Genomic DNA, 22,478 nt, shown 5'->3' with positions numbered 1-22,478 from the left:
ATCTTGAAACAGCAATTAAGAGTTTAACATCTGGTGCGGAATCAGTGGCAGTTGGGTTTTTAAACAGTAATGCAGTAGTTTCATGGTCATCTTTACTGATATCAGCTTTTAAATTCATATTTACCTACCAGCAGGTGCTCTGCAATTTATAAATTACAAAAGTTTTCTATGACCTCCTTGACTCAGGACATATATCTTTGATTATGCTTTTTGCTTCGGCAAATAGGACACAACTCTCTATATGAGAATTCCAATAATATATTTTGTCCAGTTCTATCGATTACGAAATACTCACCAAGTGAAGTGTTTTTTGAAACAGTATCCCTTTTGTAAATCAAAGAATAGTTATAATAGAATTTAAATTTTGTAGCTACTGTGTAAGATTCAAGTTCCAGGCCTCCAGATACTAACGCAATAGCTTAACCAGAGTTGTTGTATCCATAATAGAATCCATTCTGAAGACCTCCAATGTGGTCTCAACTTTGACAATGCAATTCTCTTCAACACTGAGGAGGACGAACAATTGAAATTGGAACAATTACTTTGCCTGAGGATTCTACTTCAAACATTGTCTTTGTAGCTTTGCATTTAGCAAATCAGGTTAATTTTATTTCACAAGAATCCAAGTAACAGAAATCCTCACTATATGCAACTTATACAAATGCTGATCAATTTCAACAATTCACCAACTTGTGTAAATATTATTACAGCATGTGAGTTATAGTAATTCCAGTATTTATTTCTGCAAATAACATTTAAATTATGCGTTAGTATTCACTAAGCTCAAAAAGACTCAGTTTCCAATCATAGGGACGAAGGCAACTTCACAGGATCTCCAAAATGGAGAAAGTAATCTTACACAAGTCCAATAAATGAAAGTTAAATTAAAAAAAAAGACTTTTCATTAATGCTTACCGACATGGCTTCATAAAGCTTACTTGCAAAATAGCCAGCTGAGTTCTTAGCATATTGAACTGCAGTGAACAGAAGTGAAAAAGTACAGTCACTACCATGAAAATATACAGACTAAACAAATACGCCTTTTGTACAAAGTTTGGAGTGTATGTGGCATCTCTTTGTGTAACTTTATATTCTACAGTAGGATTGGGGATTGCCAAAAATCAGTAAATATAATCAAAAGATTTACAGCCTAAATTTACTAGGATTGGAGAAGTCCAGATGCATGCTAGGCTTAGAGAGCTTCAGTGATTAGAGAGGGAGGAAGAATTTAAAGCAACATAAGGGCAAGGTAGTATTTGAACAGGAGTTACTGGTTAAAAGAAAAACAGTGGAATTTTCAGTGTTGATTTTTTTCTTACAGAGGATAGACAATAGGCTGGCATGGGGGAAAAAGCAAGACCAAATCACACATTTTCTTGTTATAGGTTTGAGAATTGGTGGTCTTAGTGATGGCACAGATAAATGGTCAGAACTTCATCCTGAGAACAAATACAATAATAAAGTTATAAAGAGCTTAGTTCAGTTTCAGTCAATTGCTGTTAAGAACGATGGAGTCGATGCGTTGAGTTGATGATACAAAGACAAGGACTTTGGCCTTCCCAATATTTAGAAGGAAATTTCTGCTTATTCCTCCTGGATGTTAAAGATCCACCTTTCTGCAAAGGCACAGCCTTGTGGATCACAATTTTATCTGAGTTTGTAACATTTACAAATGTAGATGTAGCACGAATAAGTATATCCTTACCTAACCCCAACATTCCCATCTGAAATGTGCCAGACATTTCATCCTTAATGCTGTCTTCAACATCTTTGTTAGTTATTTGATAATATTCTTCAAAAACTATAAGAAAAGAAAAAACAATTTTGAAATTTGAAGATAACAGTCCTCACTCTCGCATCGTGGAATAGCTTTAAGCTATTGCTGCAGCAATGTATAAAAATATACTTTCAAATTATTCAAGGATACATTAATAGAAAGAAGATTAAAAGAGCAAAGTTTTATAAAGTTGCACTCACAGCAAGAACCCTTACACACTCAGTGAACAAATGAGGCATCAGTTGTAAGATCAGCATTTAGTACCCAATTACAACATTATGTGGAGTGGCTGAGTTAGGGCAAATATGGAAGAGGAAATTACAAATATTAAGGCCTAAGCAATATCTACCAGTGGTGTAGAGATTAAAAGCAGCAAGCAAACATAATTGGAATGTATTAGTAAAGTGTATCAAAATTCAAGAATTAATTTTCTATATGAAACTCAAACATAAAAGAAACAGAACAGACAGAAATAGAAATAAAAAAACACAAAATGAATATTTCATCTCAACTGGCAACTCAGAGACCAAGAGGTGTGCCTATATGACTTCATGTGGTTAATTCCAAAAATACTCCATTAACTGTAACTGCCATTTTTCCGAGGGTAATTAGGAATGGGCAATAAATTCAGGTCAAAGCCCAGATCCTTCAAAACTAATAAATTATATAGAAAACAAAAGTTAAACATTCAAGGTCAGCAATAAGCAGTCATGTGGGTAATGAAACAGCAATAGTTGGGGAGGACTTCCGGGTCATCAAGGGAATGGCGGCGTAAGGAAAAGGTCTCTCGACAAAAAAGAAGGTAAACTGCCCCAAAATCGAATTTAGACAAATACTTAATATTGCATAACTATATTAATAAAAGGGGCAAGGATGATGTCTAAGAACAAGAATAAAAAGTCCGCTCCGAAGGCTGATAAACATAAAGAGACGCAGCAAGGCGACGGGCCTAGCTCCCCCACGGCAAGCCAGGACAGAGATAATGAGGGGGAATCGGTGACTCTGTCTTTGATTCTCGGAGAGATTCGCGAGTTCCGACAGATAACAGCAAACAGCTGGAAGATATTAAAGGAGAAATAGTAAAAACTAACTCGCGGATAGATGAAGCCGAAGCGAGGATTGTTGGAATTGAAGAGAAGCTACACAACGCTGAGGAAGTGATAGCAGAAATGCTGAAGCTACAAGACCAGCTCCAGTGGAAGCTAATAGATCAAGAAGGCCGCTCGAGAAGGGAAAATGTGAGGATTTACGGAGTTCCCGAAGGAACCGAAGGTAAACCTGGATTGATGATTCCCTTCGTGGAGAAGCTGCTTAGAGAGAACCTTGATATACCGGCCGCAAAAGACCTACAGATAGAAAGGGCTCACCGCACGTTGGCACCACAGCCCCCGGCAGGCGCCCAGCCCAGATGGATTCTGATCAGATTTCTCAGTTACAGAACGAAGGAAGAGGTGCTTAAAAGAGCATGGCAAAAGAAAGGTTTCATGTGGAACAACTGCAAAATCAGTTTAGACCACGACTATGCACCGGGGATTCTTGCCAGATGGAAGGAATATACGGAAACACGGAGGGTTCTGAAGGAAAACAACATCAGATTCCAGACCCTGTATCCAGCTCGGCTGAGAGTCTTTTACGACGAAGGGACAAAAACTTACGCTACAGTGGAGGAGGCAACGTTGGACCTGGCGGACCGGGGACTACCTATTAAAGTTATCACCCAACCGGAGTCGCTACTGGAGAGGATTCGGCAGAAGTCGAGGCAGTTAGTGGGGCGAGGATGCTCCACTCGAACCAGAGTGTCAAACTACAAGGAAAAGCTGCAAATATTCAGACGCGAATGTACAGAGAATACAGATTAATTAAGAGAAATGACTGAAAAGAGTAAATCGGACTTAAAAGTAAAATGAAAACGGGTAACTGAAAATAAACTAGGTGGAATAACTTGAATGATAGCAATATGGTCGAGACATAAATAGGAGAAAATTCTCTATGATTATTCAAACTGCTGAGGGCCCTCTAACACAGGGTGAAGATAGAGGTTATCCCTCTGAACTGAGGCGGGTCGGGGCTCAGGCCTCACTGTGGGAAGTCGGGAAAAATTTTCAAATGTTATACGTTCAGAAATGTCTAGGGTGTGGTTATATGTCTTGGTTTACTGTTGAGAAGGGATTGCTTACTGTTTGGTTAGAAAAGGAGAGTGCTTTTTTTCCTACCAGAGAAAAATGCAAACTGAATTGGTAAAAATAATTTCCTATAATGTTAATGGGGTTTTGAATCCAATTAAAAGAAATAAGATTATTGAAAAAAGAGAGGGTACAAATAGCTTTCCTCCAGGAAACACATATGAGCCAATCTGAACATGGAAAATTAAAAAGAATGGGCTTTAAGCATATATTTTATTCATCATATAAATTGAGTCACAAAAGAGGGGTAGCTACTTTAATATCAAGTAATCTTAATTATGAACATATTTCAGAGACAAGAGACAAAGAAGGACGGTTTGTAAAAATCACAGGAAGAATAGAAGGTACAGAAATAACATTGCTGAATGTTTATGCTCCTCCAGGTAGTGAATGGTCATTTTATAGACACATTTTTGACCTAATGGTCAGTTCTCGAGGGGTAGTAATTTGTGGAGGGGATTGTAATATTAGATTAAATCCTATATTAGATTCTTCAAGAATAGTTACTCAGAATAAACCTCTGACTCAGAAAGTGAATTCATTGATGGAGGAGTTGGGAATTATAGATGTCTGGAGGGAATGACACCCTACTAGTAAAGATTATACATATTACTCTTTCCCTCATTCAGCCTATTCAAGGATAGACTATTTCTTTATCTTTAATACAGATAGACTCAGGATAAAAAACTGTAATATTGCAACAATTGATCTGTCGGATCATAGCCCAGTCTCTATGTCTCTAATCCTGGAAAGGAAAATGAGGAAAACACTATGGAGGCTAAACTCACATATACTCAATAACCCGAAAGTAATGGAGAGATTAAGGGGAGAAATCAAAGAATATCTAGACCTTAATGACACGGGAGAAACATCACCAGTGATTTTATGAGATACATTGAAAGCTGTACTGAGAGGGAAAATTATTTCCATTACTACTCACATGAAAAAAATCAATGCACAAAAATTAGCAGACCTTCAAGGAAAATTAAAACAACTTCAAGTTGTAGATAGCAACAAAAGTAATTCAAATCGAAAACAGGAATTTAGGAAATTGCAAAGTGAAATTGATGATATTTATACGTTGGAAACTCAAAGAAATTTTCTTTACCTGAGACAAAAGAATTATGAAGTAGGAAGTAAATCAGCTAGATTATTAGCATATAAATTACGAAAACAACAAGCAGACAATACAATTCATAAAATAAGAATCCAAAGACAAAGCTTGTGGAGAGTACAATAGGGAAAATTCAAGAGAGTTTTGAAACATATTATCGAGAGCTGTACTCCCAACCCCGGGCCCCCAATGAGCCCTATATAGACAGTGTATTGAATTTTTTAGATCTACCCAAACTTACAGATTTACAAAATGAAAGTTTATTAGAACCAGTAACTGTCAAAGAACTGAACGTGGCCATCTCTAGGTTAAAGGCTGGAAAGTCCCCGGGTTCTGATGGGTTTACCTCAGAGTGGTACAAGTCCCTGAAGACACAGTTAGCCCCATTACTACTTAACAACTTTAATTGGATCTTGCAGAGAGGAGAAACTCCACCTTCCTGGAGAGAAACGATTATTTCAGTTATTCCTAAAGAGGGTAAAGATAAACTAGAATGTGGCAATTATCGGCCAATTAGTGTTCTTAATTTAGATTACAAACTATTTACATCTATATTAGCGCACAGATTGGAAAAGCTTTTACCTGGCCTAATCCATTTAGACCAGACTGGATTTATTCAACAAAGACAAACACAGGACAACATAAGGAGAACTCTGCACATATTAGAACAGGTTAATAAGAACGAGACAGAGACAATGGTAGTAGGATTGGACGCTGAGAAAGCTTTTGATTCGGTTAGTTGGGCGTTCCTACACAGAGTGTTAGGAAGATTCGGCTTTCAAGAAAGGTTTATTAAAGTAATTCAGACTCTATATGACAGCCCTACAGCCCGAATTAAGATAAATGGGGACCTCTCTGACTCCTTCATTTTAGAGAGAGGCACTAGACAGGGATGCCCAATTTCTCCTCTCCTTTTTGCGCTATATATTGAACCACTTGCCCAACTAATAAGACAGAGCGAAATCGTAAAAGGTATCAAGGTGGCAGGGATTGAACAGAAAGTGGCGTTATTCGCAGATGATGTTTTGGTCTATCTGAGTGAACCAGAAAAATCATTTATAGGATTGTTTACACTGTTGGATGACTTTGGGAAAATATCAGGTTATAAAATAAATGTAAAGAAAACGCAGGTTATGTCCCTAAATTATACACCATCCAAAATATTGCAGGATACATACGATCTTAAGTGGGAAGCTAAATCATTAAAATATTTAGGAATAACCCTGCCGAAGGATCTTTCAACACTGTCACAGGTAAATTATGGGCCATTAATCTCAGAGATAAAAGCAGATATGCATAGATGGAATCTTATCCCCTTTTTAAGTTTAAATTCAAGGATAAATACTATAAAAATGAATATTCTTCCTCGGTTATTGTATCTTTTCCGTACTTTACCGGTGGAGGTGGATGATTATCAATTCAGGGAATGGGACAAATGGATTTCCCGCTTCATTTGGCAAGGAAGGAAACCTAGAATTCGATATAACACCTTACAGTTAGGGAAGGAAGGAGGAGGTATGGTTCTTCCTTGCCTGAGAAATTATTTTTATGCCTCACAAATAACCCCTCTGTTATATTGGTGTAATAGGGAATATAAGGCTAGATGGAAGGAAATAGAATTTGGATTAGTTGACAGTTTTCCTCTTCAGGCCTCAATAGCTGACAAAGGATTGATGGCCCAGTTGGAAAAATTTAATAATGCTTGGATAAATCTTACATTAAAAGTATGGCAGAAGGTGGTTAATTCATGTGGAATTAATAACATGTTAAAACTCTTTAGATGGTGTGCATATGATACCGAATTCCTTCCCAACAGAGGAGATAAAAGATTTGAGCTATGGATAAAGAAAGGTCTTACAACCTACCTCTCATTTATAGATAAAAGAGTATTACAAAGTTTCCAAATCCTGCAGGACAAACATGGCCTAGAACATAATGACTTTTTTAGGTACCTTCAAATACGAAACTATGTTAACCAGAGTTGTAGATATACAGACCTATCAAAAGTAGAATTAGAATTTTTCAAGATTCTGAATTCGGCTTGCAGTTCAATACCTAGTAAATCAGTTTCTAGTCTATATAATGCACTCTCCCATGCTAAAAATGTAAATACACTGTATATTAAAGAGAAGTGGGAGAAAGAAGTGGGGTTGGTACTTTCAGAGGAGGCTTGGGGGAAAATCTGCAGCTTTCAATGGTCCTCGACTAATTCTTTGACTTGGAGAGAACATTGTTGGAAAAACATTATAAGATACTTCAAGACCCCATATCAGGAAAAATATAAAGATACAAATGTGATGTGTTGGTGAAGGTGCGGCTCCAAGGAGGCAAATCATTTTCATATTTTCTGGGATTGCCCTAAATTAAGTCTATTTTGGGAAGGTATTCATAGAACATTAGTTAAGGTACTTAGGTCCCAGATACCTCTGAACTTTGAGACGCTCTATTTGGGGCATGTATTGTTCCTTGAACAGAAGGAAGATATAAAGTTGCTGCAGGCCCTCTTAGCGGCAAGTAAGAAATCAATCACTAGAAAATGGCTAAATCCAATACCACCTACGTTAGAAGATTGGTACGAAATTATCTTGGAAATATTTAAAATGGAAAAGTTGACTTACTCCCTGAGAACTCAAAAAGAAACATTTTATCAAATCTGGAATAAATGGATTGAATATATAACCCCAATGCGAGCAGACTTTAGATGACTCTCCTAATGATTTATATTGCTCTTCTCATCAACACAGTAATATTGCTAACGTAAACACCCCTAGTCCAAATGTTTTTTTTTGGAAAATAGAGAATTAACACAAGTAAAGGGAAAGATTTGGGAAAGGGATAAAAAAAAATGAAAAAATTAAGTAAATAAGTACATAGGGATTGGATAATTATGTCTGCGGGCAGGAACAAGCATGAACAAATTGGGATATAAACACCTACAATGGTTGGTATATAGGCTTGTATGCAACATTTTGGACCAGTGGAAATGGTCCAGAAGGGTTGTATGGAAACTATTATTACCATTTTTCTTAACAACTAATTTCATTACTTCGCCTAATAGGTTAGATTTACCACAGTACATAATTATCTATTTAAATGTTTATTTTCCTTTTATATCATCTCAATGTGTACTTAAGAATGTATAAATAATTGTAGTTTTATACATATAAAAAAATGGAAAAGGTTATATGTGTGAAAAAAGTACATGATAATTGTGAATTCCTTATCCAAATAAAAATAAAATTAAAAAAAAAGAAACAGCAATAGTTGACGACATCATGTTAGATACAAATTGCTAAAGCCTAAGTAAGATAAAGGACTCAAAAGATTATCATAGGGTAAGTAAGATGCATTTGTGTTTTCAAACATGCAACTTAAAAGCCAAAAATGAGTATAAATATTTTTGCTATATTTCTTTGCACAAGAGGACATTAAGTTATCGCATTCTATGCTGGCTCTCAAAGTAATTATATAAATCCCATGCCCAGATTTCAGTATAATATTCTCACACATGCATCAACCCCCTGCCACTCTTAACAGACACATACATACACAAAATCCCACTTCCCCCACCAACCAACTACAGTGGATAATTAACCTAAACTATCAAGGAATGTGGAAGAAAATGTAAGCAACTGAGAAAACCCACATACACACAAGGAAAGAATGCAAACTCCACACAGTGAACCACAGAACCTAGGTCACTGAAGCTGTGAAACCACTGTGCTGCACAAATGGATCAGAAGGGTATAGATGTAGTGGGTCTATGCTAGTTTTTGTTTAGCAATGAATTTTTTGTCTGATCCATTTTGATAAACTCACCCTCGTCTCAAATCACACTCTCACTTCACAATTTGTTTTGAAAGAGTTAAATAAATTGAATGTTTTTGGAAACTCCTTACATATCATTGCCATCAATTACTAGAGAGCCTACCTAAAATGCCAGGCTTTGCACTTCATTATACTATGGAGAGATTGGAATTTCCCCTTCCCCCCCCCAAATAAAAACATTTGTGCAATGATCAGGAGTTTCTACAGGTTCCTGAGCCCAGGGGCTACTACTATTTAAAATACCGTCACTAGTTTTAGACAGGCTTGTTTATAGCTAGATTGCCTGATCCCATAATCTGCCCCTTGAACAGTCCCCTCATTAATTTTGATATATTAGCCTCAGATCAGCAATTAGGTTTTTAGAAGACTTTTGATAAGGCCCTACCAAGAAGGTTATAAAAAAAAAAGTAGGAGCACATGGAGCTAAAACGGTAATAATTGCTGACCAGCAATTGTCCATTTACAGCACTTCTAATGTTTTTTGCACATTAGTGATTTAGTATCAGACAGTTGTGAGGTTTTGCAGCACAGAAATTAGCCCTTTGGCCTGCATGTGCACATGACTCTTCCTCCCTTAACCACTGACACCACCCCCGTTTAGACTCATTTCAGTTGCCTCTATTACAACCAAATCCACATAGGTCCTGCCTATTTAGCCATCTAGCAAATGCTTCTTAAACAGAGTTTGTATGATTTTACCACCTCCCATAGCAGCACATTCCAGCACACACCTAGCTACTTTAAATATTGCAGTGTGTTCCAGATATCCAGCCACCCTATGGGTTGAAAAAAAATTCCCTCTCCATTCGCCTCTGAACCCTTTGCAGCTCACATTAAACCTATATCTTATAATCTTTGACTCCTCTGTTTGGAGGAAAGATTCCTTCCATCTACCTGTAACTCTGTACTTCAATCAAGATCTCACACCACCCCTCCCCCATCAAACTTATCCATTCCAAGGAACGCAAACCTTGATAATTCAGCCTGGACTGTTCATTATATTTTAGATGTGACCTAATCATAGTTTTATAACGATATAACATGAGCTCCCTGCTCTCATATTCTATGCCCCTACTAATGAAGGCAAGTATCATATACGTCTTCTTCACCTTGTCATCTACTATGCTGTTACCTTTAGAGATCTACATATTTATACAATATTTCTGTTTCACAATAATATCTAGGGTTCTACCATTCATTGTGTATGTCCTATTCATATATAGACCTTCCAGAAGAGCATCAGAATCAAATTTATTATCACGGACATGTGTCGTGAAATTTGTTAACTTAACCAGCAGCTATTCAATGCAATACATAATAAATAAATAAATAAATGAACAACAGTATATGTGTATTGAATTGATTAAAAATTGTGCAAAAACAGAAATAATATATTAAAAAAGTGAGGTAGTGTTCATGGGTTCAATGTCCATTTAGGAATTGTTTGACAGAAGGAAAGAAGCTGTTCCTGAATCGCTGAGTGTGTGCCTTCAGGTTTCTGTACCTCCTACCTGATGGTAACAGTGAGAAAAGGGCATGCCCTGGGTGCTAGTGGTCCTTAATAATGGATGCTGCCTTTCTGAGACACAACTCCTTGAAGATGTTCTGGGTACTTTGTAGGCTAGTACCCAAGATGGAGCCGATTAAATTTATGACCCTCTGTAGCTTCTTTCACACTGACCAGATTTAAATTACAACTGCCATTGCTCTGCCCATTTTGTCAACGGATCAATATCTTTCTGCAACCCAAGACTATCCATCTCATTGCTAACACTACAAATTTGCCTATAACCATTGGAGATGAAACAGGTAGACCTTGAAAGCATTGGGCAGAAAACTGTGTAGATTTTACAGGGCCCAATAAATTAATTGTTTTTCCCCTGTATTTTACATGGAACAAAAGCCTTGTATTTCTTGAGCTTAACTGGTTTTAGTGTGGAAACAGCTACTGTACTGAGTTTAGTAGATGAGGGGATGAAGGCCAGGAGGTAAGGCATCTTTGACTGTGAGCTAACTGTCACTTCTGGTCATTTTCATTTCCTTGATCAGCTTGATGTCTGACAAGGATTTGTGCCGAGGCAGTAGTTTCCTGCTCTCAAAACCCAGTATTATTGATTCATGTATTCTATGCTGTGTTCCTGAAGGTCCTCCGGATGTGACATTGATCACTGGCATTGTCCTTCAGCCCTCTTCTTCTGTAAGAGGCTTGGCATTTTGAAGCACAAGAAAATATTGCAATTTCTCCTTCCAAGCTGGAATTGGGAACGATGTAGGTCTGACTCTACTGCCCAGAAATTACTTCTAAATTTTTTTCATAACTGTCAATTTACAACTTTACACTGTGATAGTATTACTATTACAAAGCATCAAAAATATTTACTACTCTTGAAATGTGTGTTATCTAGTTACTTAAAGCAAACATTCTAGCTAACAACTTCCTTCAGAAAGGATTTTGCTGAATTTCTTGTGCTTGAGTGGTATTGATTTAAGACAGGAGTTCCCGGGGACTGTGGACCCCAGGTTGGGAACCCCTGATTTAAGCAAACATTTGGCAGGTAGAACTTTTGTTCCCCTCCCCCCAATTATGACAGTTTCAGGAACTGGCAATAGACTGAAAACAAGAACTTTTGATATTTAAAGGACAAGCTCTGGTGTTTTAATTAAAATCAGTTTACATCATTTGGAACTACAGTGTAAAGATAGATATGTATGATCAAAAATATGGTTCATTTGACATTGGCCTGTCTGATGTCCCTTTGTAAAGCAACAGAGCATCAACTTAAATATTATTTCAAACTTAACATCAGGTTTTAATCTGATACCTATTTATCCAGGGACAAGAGCAATTTCAACTGGACACAGATTTACTATCAAATCAGCTCCTTGTGGATTGCCTGTGGATGCAGTAGCCCAATACGAGTATCTTGAACTACAACTTGGACAATGCAGTCATGATGATACTTTAGGAAATTTTGAAGCATTAAAATTAGCCTTTTGTTAAGAACCTAACTTCGTTTGTGAAATGATTTTTAAATTCTCCAAATTTGGCTGGTGGTGACTTCTTCAAAACACAAATCATTTGCCGATAAAATACTTACAATTATACAATTAAAACTCTTTAACTGGAAAAGCTCAGTTCCTGTTTATTTAATTAAGCACTTATTTGAAATAACTGGTTAAATCTTGTGACAAGTGCTGATAAATTATTTTTGTCATAGTCTCAGTAATTCAAAAACTGAATAGAGAAAGCACTCTATAAATAAAGTAGGAGGGAGTGAGATAATCAAACTTGTACAAGCTACTTATTGTGACCCCAAGCTAACTTATTTCAGCTACTGGGCTGCAAAGCTCTAATAGAAAACCAAGCAAATTTAGCTGCAAGGATAGAAAATGCTAACAATGTGAATCCAATAACATAGCCACTGAACATTGCAAGTACTTCTCATGTGTTATATGTGCCAAAGGTACATGGGCTGATCTCATGTTATTTTAAAAAGGTTCTTTGGACATATCACATCTCATGATGAGTACATGTCCTATTTTTTAGGGAACATTTCATGAAAAGCATTAAGATAGGTAGCAGTCAATTGAATATGTTAGGTAGTTTCAAATGCGATACACATGCACACTACCTTTTCGGAGATGAGCAAAATTCCGCCTGCAAAAGACCTTAATGAATTTTGTCTCATCGGTTCCCCACTTGTCTTCTCCTGCAGCAAACAACTCCTAAAATGAAACACATTGATCAATTGTGCAGTACAGATAATGTAATTGTATATTAAACCATATAATCAAATCTCAATTGTTACAAGAAAAACAATCTACTTTTTAATAAAGGTTTAAATATTAACTGTGAACTTGGCTTCAATAGTACTTCTGCATCTGAGTCACAAAACTCTTGGAATAAACAGTCAAAAATTTAAATGCTAATTATGATATTTTCAATCAGTATCTAAGCTGTACAAATCGATGACTCTGACTATATGAATGCTGTATTATCTGCTACATAACAGTAAAAACTACATTTTCAGGAAAGCCTAGAAAAAAATCTCAATTACTTTCCAAAAATAGAAGAGAAAGAACAATTTTAATCTTTGCCAACATTAATCAGTAAAAGAGTAATAATACCACTTGCTCACTTGAGCTCAAATGTGCATACATTAGTCACTGCACTGGCTTCACAACAGATCAAACTTTAAGAGGATTAAGGGAATAATGAAAAATATACCCAGCAAATTTTAATCATTTTTAAGATGCAAGTCTCAAATTCATATTTAAACAGATTTCATAGTATCCTCTCAGCTGCTGATGAATGTTTGGCCCTTATGAATGTGACAATGGCTGCATAGTGTTTTGAGGGCTCCCAAGGAATAAGGTAGTATATAAATACAATTTCTCTCTTCATGGTTTTTGACCAACATGAATGCATAGTTTCTAGAGTTTATAAACTGATGCAACATTGGATCGCTGATGCAGTCTGACAGGTTTAATCCTGTATTTTACTAAACTTGCCAGTTGGAGCTGTGTGAATACAAGAAAACAATGAGTGAATAGTCCTGACAATGACAGAACAAAACAAATTCAGAGTAATCTTGATGGCAGGGCAGGAACACATTCTCCAGGAAACAAACTACAACTTTCAGACGATAGGCAGAAACTTATCAAGATAAATTTTACAGTTTTAGATCTTTACAGTTTTAGATCAGTTCTAAAACTGAGCAGAAACAGGGGAAAACATACAAAGAAGAAACTTCTACTGAGAATAATGCATAACTGGAATTAATGAACAGACATCATTCAGGATTATCTGTCATCCCAATACCTTTCTACTGAGCACCTGAAGGTAGTGATCATAATTATATTATTTGAAGCATTGAAATAATAAAATACTCACTGCAATACTAATAATGATATTGAAATGGTGTTATTTGGATTAGTTATCTTACAAGTATAACTTGTTTGTGATTCAATATGGCTTGGCTATTTTAAAAAATCAAATTTATATGATCATATATTTAATCTCGATACAGGTTCATGTCTACAATCTTGAAATAATCAGCAGCACCAACAATGGATTGTCTTAAATTCCCAAACCTTTTGGGAATTCATACATGGAACATCAGATATGTTTTTGAAAATGTTCATAAATAAATCTGACTTACTATTCACTTTTAAATGTCAAAAAGAGTTTGACATTGTAAAGCATCATTTGCCATCTGAGAGAGTGTTCTTGCAATCCATTTAACCCATGTTTGATTTGAACTTTGATGTAAATTATGCAATGCTTACCTGAGCATCAACCTTTGCAAGACTTGCGTCTACATATCGACTTTCATCTCGTTTCCCCTAAAAAGATAATTCAGTTCAAGTGGAATCACAATACAATAGAAATCATAACACAATTATTTGTGGGATTTGCATCACCATACAAAAATATACAAAAACAAACAATACATTGTTTACAGAGGAGTTTAGGTATCAGTGCCAGAAGTCTACCAAATGCAATGCAATAAAACGTCTTTCTGAGCTTTCTGTTGACTAATATGCCTATATTGATGTCAAAGGGTTATTTTCCATTTAACAAATGTTATGGACCTGGCTGATCTATTCCTCCCCAATCAAAAAGCAGGGAAACCAATTGTCCCAGTGTGACTGGCCAGTTACAACAAATTATGCATCAAAATCGTGGAAATTATAGCCTGGCACTAAATTATATCTTTCAACTATCTGATACTGTATATTTTCAGTCTTCTTACCAGAAGAACATACTAAAAGTTAACACTTTGTTTTAAAATAAAATTATGTAGCCATTGCTCTCATTCGTTGGTGGGATTTGAATTCCTGTCTCCTGATTATCTTCAGGCTTTGGGTTTGTAATACCGGGAAAATAACTACAGAGTTACCATTCCCTTACAGCAAATGTGGCAATACCTACATTATAGATGGAAAGAAATTTTAAAACATTAACACGTTGAATGTTATGAGTGATTAGACATATTTTTGTTGGCAATAGTTCTTTGACAGCCATGTGTCAATTATGAATAAAAGTTTTCACAATGCAACATCTTTTTCACACTTAGAAGAGCTGACTTTTCTCTTTATTGCAAAGAAGTGTCAAAATAACACATTTCCATTGAAATGACATGGATTAAAGCAGACTGACCTTGAGTAGGGACACAAGAAGGTTTTCAAAGTCACCAGCATTCTCACTCTGCAGAGATTCCTTTAAACTAACTGCATTCTCTACAAGAAATAACACCAAATATTTTCTTTTGCCTTAAATATACAGAATATGTTTTTAGCTTATTTCATTTCAGAAATACACTCAGTGGCCATTTTATTAGGTACACCTGTACACTTGCTCATTAATGCAAATATCTATTCAGTCAATCATGTGGCAGCAACTCAATGCATTAAAGCATGCAGACATGGTCAAGGAGTTCAGTTGTTTTCAGACCAAATATCAGGAAGGGAAAAATGTGATCGAAGTGACTTTGACAGTGGAGTGATTATTGATGTCAAACAAGATGATCTGAGTATCTCTGAAACTGCTCATCTCCTCGGATTTTCATGCACAACAGTCTTTAGAGATTACAGAGAATGGTGCAAAAATAAATCCAGTTTGCTGCAATTCTGTGAGCAAAAACACTTTGCTAATGAGAGAGATCAGAAAAGAATAGCCAGACTGGTTCAAGTTGTCAGGAAGACATGTGTTACAACTGTGGTGTGCAGAAGAGCAATTCTGAATGCACAACCTATCAAACCTTGAAGTGGATGGGCTACAGCAGCAGACCACACCAGGCTTCACTAAAATCAAATTTAAACAAATTTAAGAGCACATTAAAAACTGATGCAGTATACATATTTCTTTTCAATAGAACAGGCTCTCGAGTCTAAACATTATATTTCACAGTGGTGCAATAGAATGACTGTTAACACTTTCAATGTAGCCTCCATTACTTAGAGAAACATAGACTGGGTGTTTGCTTTGCAGAATACCTGCACTCAATCCACAACAATGACCTTGAACTTGTTGCTTGACACTTTAATTCCCATCACATTAGCACTCTGACCCACCTGTCTGCAGCTCTTGCACTCTTACAAGGCCTAAAACGTCAGGAAATGTAGAGAAAGCTTGACCCAAAAACAGAGCAGTGGAGACAATTCAGCAATGAATGTTAACTTTAATAACAGTTTGCAAAAGTACCAAGCCAGAAGGGGCCACAAAACAAGAGAGAACAGATAATAAAAACCCAGGCAAAAAGGTACGAAACTGAAGGCTAGGAGCAACTGGCTGAGGCTGGCTGGTTCAAATGAATAAGGACCGTAGATGAGAGATGGGTTTTAGGCTGCAGGTGATCATTTGGAAATGGGTGGTGGGTGACTCCTGTTAGCTGAGGGGAGTTGAGAGATTGCTTGGCGCAGTGTGTTCTGGACATCTTCGGCACTGTCGTCAAGAGTTACAGGGGCTGGCAGTATGCACTATCCGTAATGTGATAGAGGGAGCCTACAGCAGGAAATTCAAATAGGGAGTTAAGTGATAATATGGAATGGAGTTTGGTAAGAAATAAAAGGAAAATAAGTCATTTGAAACGGGTTCAGATGAAGAGATTTGCTGCAATTGTAGAGGTGCTCATAGTGCTGCGTATTTAGGTTGCCTTGTTTTACAAAATTCAGAAGGTAAAGTTAGCACATAATATTTCTTATACTAGAGATGCGAGAAGATTTGATTTCTCTACATCTGTTGGGTATCGGGTTAAAACCGATACTTCCAGGGAGCTGGATAGAGGAAGATCATGGAGTGAGGTTGTACAGGTGGGGAGTGGGGGAAGTGTTGATTCTTAAAGAAATAGATTTTCTTGTGTTTCTATGTGCTGTAGTTAATGGAACAGTACAGGTAAGAAAGAAACCTGATTGAGTCAGGATAGTGCTGGATGCAGCGTCAAAATATTTAGGTTTAGAGGGAATTACTGCAGAACAGGTCGTACATAAAGTACTTCGGAGAGAAGATTTGGGGAATGATAGTAGAGGCAATGGGCTGGTGGTGGAGGATGACTGTACACAGGGTGCTTTCATTGATTGTTTCTAATGAACTTGAGGTTCTTCATTGGAATGTGACAAGTCTGTTAGCTAATGGACAGGAATTTAAAGCATATGTTTTAGGTTTTTGTGTTCCCTTAAGTGTTATCTGTAGACAAGAAACTTGGTTCCAACCACATTTATCATTAAAAATTCTGGGATATGAGGTTGTGAGATATGATAGACATACAGCTGTGGCAGGAGGCTGTGCCACCTTTGTGAAGGAGGGTTTATTGTACAGAATTTTGCTTTCCCTACAGAATACCAAATGTGTAATTATTGAATTGTTATATACACAGGGTGGCATCAAAATTGTGAACATTCATAATCCAGGTTGGGAACTGTCTATGGAAGGGTTGGGGAGAATAGGGGGAAATTATTCTGGTAAAATTATTTTTTGTGGTGACTTTAATGCACATAGTGTTTTGTGGGGCAATAAGACTACAGATGTTAATGGGGCAGTAGTAGAGGAGTTTTTGGGAGAACATGATTTAATTTGTTTAAATGATGGAAGAAAGACAAGGGCCTTCATCTCATAGCAAATCATATTGTCAATGGTAGGGCTCTTGTCTGGACTTGACTCTCATCTCTGCTCCAGTTGCCGGACTTAGTAGTTGAGTTGCAATGATTGATTGTATGGGGAGTGATCATTTCCCAGTCCTGTGTGTTGTAGGGATCAAGGTTCACTGGAAGAATTTGGGTTCTGGTACTAATTGATATTTTAAGAGGGCAAACTGGGAAAAATTTCTGTTGAGCGTGAGAAATCATTTGATTAATTGTCTCTAGGTGATACCAGAGAAGAAGACCATCAGAGTATAACTTCTAGTTTGTGTGGGGCAACCCATCAAGCCGTTCCTTTAGTGTCTCAGAGAGCTGGTAAGAAATGTGTTCTTTGGTGGACACAGGAATGTACAGAGGTTATCAGAGACTGGAGACGGGCATTTTGTGTTTTGAAACATAAGATTAATGTAAGAAGCCTTGATGAACTTTCAGATGAAAAGAGCAATAGCAAGGATTGTTATTTGGAAGGGCCCTGGGAGCATTATGGAACAGGTGAATTTAGGAGTTCAAGTGCATAGTTGGCTGAAATCAGCTTCACAGGTAGATGGGGAGTGGACAGGGCATACGGCACACTGGCCTTCATTAGTCAGAGCTTTGAGTATAGGAGTTGGGTATAAAATGGGGGCTTGTAGGGGATTTTTCCTCATCATTTGGGAGGAAAACTGGCACGACAGTGGTGTGGAGAATGCTAAAGAAAATGAATGGTGTCAGAGGTTATCACCAGATTCCAGTGTTAGTGGAGAATAGAAATTTGGCTACAACAGACAAAGAAGAGAATAAATGTCTGAGAAACACGCTTGCAAAGATACACAGACTAGACAATTTAGGCGATAAGTATATTAAGAGATGACAGTGTATTTTGATGGAGAATGGGAAGGTTTGTGAGAAACAGAGATGCTTGAGAATGCCATGGATGATGACTTTATGTTGGCTGAACTGAAATTTGCTGTCAATAGTGCCAGTATTACAGCCCCAGGATAGGATATGGTTAGCTATCATATGCTCCAGCATCTGCCTGGGAGAGTCATAAAGAAGTTGCTTGAGTTTTATAATGTCTAGAAGCAAGGAATGCTCCCAGGAGACTGGAAAAGGGCTCTGGTGTTGCCTGTTGTTAAAACTGGGAGGGATCTGACACTGTCAAGTAGCTACAGGCCTATCGCTCTCACCTCTTCACTATGTAAAATAATGGAAAAATTATAGTAATAAGGCTGATGTTTGCTTTGGGAAAGAGAGAATTACTTAGTTGCTACCAATGTGGGTTTCGTAAAGGAAGATCTACATATGATGCCCTTGTACTACTGGGAAATGATATTCAGAAAGTTTTACAGTAAAAGAATGAGTAGTTGCAGTGTTTCTGGACATAGAAAAAAATTATGATATGCTATGGAGGGAAGAACTTTTGATTAAATTAAGTAATCTTCATATTAGTGGGAGGCTTTACAACTGGGTTTTGGATTTTATGTTTGGCTGGTCATTTAAAGTGAGGGTGGGTGAAAAAGTGTCATCAGAGTTTTTGGTGGATAATGGGTCCCCCAGGGTAGTGTTATCAGTCCAATATTGTTTAATCTAATTATCAATTATACTTTTGATGATGTTGGGCCTGGGTTTAGATTATTTTTATATGCTGATGATGGGGCTCTGTGGAAAAGGGGTTGTAATACTGCCTACGTAGGAAGGTCTGTGCAAACAGCGTTATCAGCAATGGAAGAACGGTTTAAAATTTTTAGTTTCTATGTCAAAATATATGGTTTTTACTTGGAAACATGGGTTGGATAATATTCACTTTACTCTATATGGGTGTTCACTGTCTAGGGTTCCCGTGGTTAAATACTTGGGATTATGGTTGGATGCGAGACCAACTTGGAGAACACATATAACGTTTTTGGAGGATAAATGTGAGCAGGTCGTTAACTTTTTGTGTTGTATGGCTAGGTATGACTGGGGGGCCTCTAGGGTGTGCTATTGATAATTTATCATGCTTTAATGCACTCTTGTCTGGACTATGGTTGTATGATTTTTAGGGAGGCAGCTCGTTCAATTTTATATTGGACGGCTTTCCTTTTGGCCAGTGCACTTAGAATCTGTAGTAGAGTATTCCACACCATGAGATGCATTGGGGCTTGAACTAGGCAAAATGCCGTTCGACATGCAGAGAGAAAAATTGAGCCTTGCATACCAGACTTCCATAGTAGGGTGGGGGGGGGGGGATGTCCCATTGGACATTTTCAGTTTAATAGATTGCTGGGAATACACTAACAAAATTGGTAAATGTTTTGGGTGGATAATTAGGGAATATGTGCGGGAGTATCGTCTTGGAGGATTTGTGGATTAGCCCAACAATGGCCTGGCTATGAGTTCCATCTTGGAAATCTCCACCTTTATCATTATTGGGGGATAGACAGGGTCTCACTTGTGGGTGGTGAGAGGGTATCTGGTCATCTATAGCAAAAGTATTTTTCCTTTTTGCCTATCTTTACAGGTTCTAAGGAACCAGTTAGTAAGTGGATTGGCTCTGGGATATTTATCCCTTGGTTTAATGTTGAGGTGGGAAAAGATTGACAGATGGATTGTCTGTCTACGGAGCAGAATTTATTGCCGTTATCATTAGTTTGCAATGGGTCAAGCAAGTTAAGCCAAATAGCGTTATGTTCTGCTCAGATTCTGCCTCGATACAGGGGAATTTGGAATCAAAGCGTTCAAGTTGATGGAAGGGTAATACAATTTATATGTTCTGAAGAGTGCGGGAATAGTAGTACATTTTTGTTGGGTACCAACACATGTGGGTGTCTCAGGTAATGAAAGGGCAGATGTTATAGGAAAACAGGCTCTAAGTCAGAGGTAGATATTATAGTCAATAAAGTAGTAAGCCAAGTCTTGTATTAGGTTGGCTGGGATTAGAAAATGGCAGAATTTGTGGGTTAGGAGTGGGACAGGGAGGTGATATTACAATTTGGTTCCATAGTTCAGGGTAGGCACCTTTTGGGAAGTAATAGCAGGGAAGATATGCAGTTGGTGAAATTGAGGTTAGAACACATAGGTTTCCACTCTACTTTGGTACTTGTTCGTAAACATGGGAACGGATGATGTGACTTTTGTGAGGTACCAGAGACAGTGAAGCATGTGATCATGGTGAGCCACAGATATTCGTTAGAATGTAGGAAGCTGTTTAGGCAATTATTGGGTTGATCTGGGGTGCCTAGGCGGCAGGATATTCTAATGCCTGAAGTCACGTAGGGCCCTGATGAACTTTTTAAATTAAAACAGGTTTGATTCCTGTCATACATCAAAGTTGCTGGTGAACGCAGCAGGCCAAGCAGCATCTATAGGAAGAGGCGCAGTCGACGTTTCAGGCCGAGACCCTTCGTCAGGACTAGACGAAGGGTCTCGGCCTGAAACGTCGACTGCGCCTCTTCCTATAGATGCTGCTTGGCCTGCTGTGTTCACCAGCAACTTTGATGTATGTTGCTTGAATTTCCAGCATCTGCAGAATTCCTGTTGTTTGATTCCTGTCATGGCTGCTGTCATACTCAGGTACAGCAGGTGGAAGTAATGCACCTTCCTAATACATAGGTGTGAGCTACCATTAGCACAAAAGAGGAACAGGAGACTGGGAGGAACCTGCCTGTGCGGGTCTAACAAGTCAAGCTTGTGGAGCAGCACCTTATCTTGTGTCAGGCATATTGCCGCCTTCAAATATCAAATTCTTCAACTTTAGTTAACTAACTTTTTCTGTTTGTCTGTAGCAGAACTGACTATTTCTGCCCACCATCACTTTGGCTCAGTTTTTTCTTTTCTCTCTCTTATGGCTGGACATGTGCCAGGCTTTAGATGTTTCAGAAAGGATAGGGAAGGAGGCAAAAAAGTGGGGGTGTGGCACTGTTGATCAGAGCTAGTGTCACTGCTGCAGAAAAGGTGGAAGTCATGGAGGGGTTGTCTACAGAGTCTCTGTTGGTGGAAGTTAGGAATAGGAAGGGGTCAAAAGCTCTGAGTGTTTTTTATAGACCACCCAATAGTAACAGGGACACCGAGGAGCAGATATGGAGACAGATTCTAGAAAGGAGTAATAATAACAGGGTTGTTATGGTGGGAGATTTTAATTTTCCAAATTTTCATTGGCATCTCCCTAGAGTGAGGGTCTTAGATGGGGTGGAGTTTGTTAGGTATGTTCAGGAAGGTTTCTTGACACAATATGTAGATAAGCCTACAAGAGGAGAGGCTGTATTTGATCTGGTATTGGGAAATGAACCTGGTCAGGTGTCAGGTCTCTCAGTGGGAGAGCATTTTGGAGATAGTGATCACAATTCTATCTCCTTTACCATAGTATTGGAGAGGGATAGGGACAGACAAGTTAGGAAAATGTTTAATTAGAGTGAGGGGAAATATGAGGCTATCAGGCAGGAACTTGGAAGCATAGATTGGAAACAGATTTTCTCAGGGTAACGTACGGAAGAAATTTGGCAAATGTTCAGGGGATATTTGTGTGGGGTTCTGAGTAGGTACGTTCCAATGAGACATAGAAAGGATGGTAGGGTACAAGATCCGTGGTGTACAAAGGCTGTTGTAAATCTAATCAAGAAGAAAGAAGAGCTTATGAAAGGTTCAAAAAGCTAAGTAATGATAGGGATCTAGAATATTATAAGGCTAGCAGGAAGGAGCTTAAGAATGAAATTAGGAGAGCCAGAAGGGGCCATGAGAAGGCATTGGCGGACAGGATTAAGGAAAACCCCAAGGCATTCTAGAAGTATGTGAAGAGCAAGAGAATAAGACACGAGAGAATAGGACCAATCAAGTGTGACAGTGGAAAAGTGTGTATGGAACCAGAGGTAATAGCGGAGGTACTTAATGAATACTTTGCTTCAGTATTCACTATGGAAACAGATTTTGGCAATTGTAAGGATGACTTACAGTGGACCGAAAAGCTTGAGAATGTAGATAT

General features: G+C 37.8%; 1 protein-coding gene across 2 annotated transcripts in view; it reads right to left on the bottom strand.

Annotated features, from left to right (window-relative positions):
- The window catches only part of LOC134358445 (annexin A4-like), a 91,705-nt gene that overhangs the window by 8,755 nt on the left and 60,472 nt on the right, over positions 1-22,478 (bottom strand). For both annotated transcript variants that reach the window (XM_063070681.1, XM_063070680.1), the window contains 5 exons: positions 15,066-15,145; positions 14,192-14,248; positions 12,535-12,628; positions 1,706-1,801; positions 916-974 (listed from right to left, as the gene is read on the bottom strand). In XM_063070681.1, the coding sequence (XP_062926751.1) occupies positions 916-974; positions 1,706-1,801; positions 12,535-12,628; positions 14,192-14,248; positions 15,066-15,145 (386 nt within the window). The remainder of the gene's footprint in view (positions 1-915; positions 975-1,705; positions 1,802-12,534; positions 12,629-14,191; positions 14,249-15,065; positions 15,146-22,478) is intronic.

Source organism: Mobula hypostoma, chromosome 18 (assembly GCF_963921235.1).
Source record: "Mobula hypostoma chromosome 18, sMobHyp1.1, whole genome shotgun sequence".
NCBI lineage: Eukaryota > Metazoa > Chordata > Chondrichthyes > Myliobatiformes > Myliobatidae > Mobula > Mobula hypostoma.
Note: the sequence above shows the minus strand (reverse complement) of the source record. Positions and strands in the feature narration are given on the sequence as shown.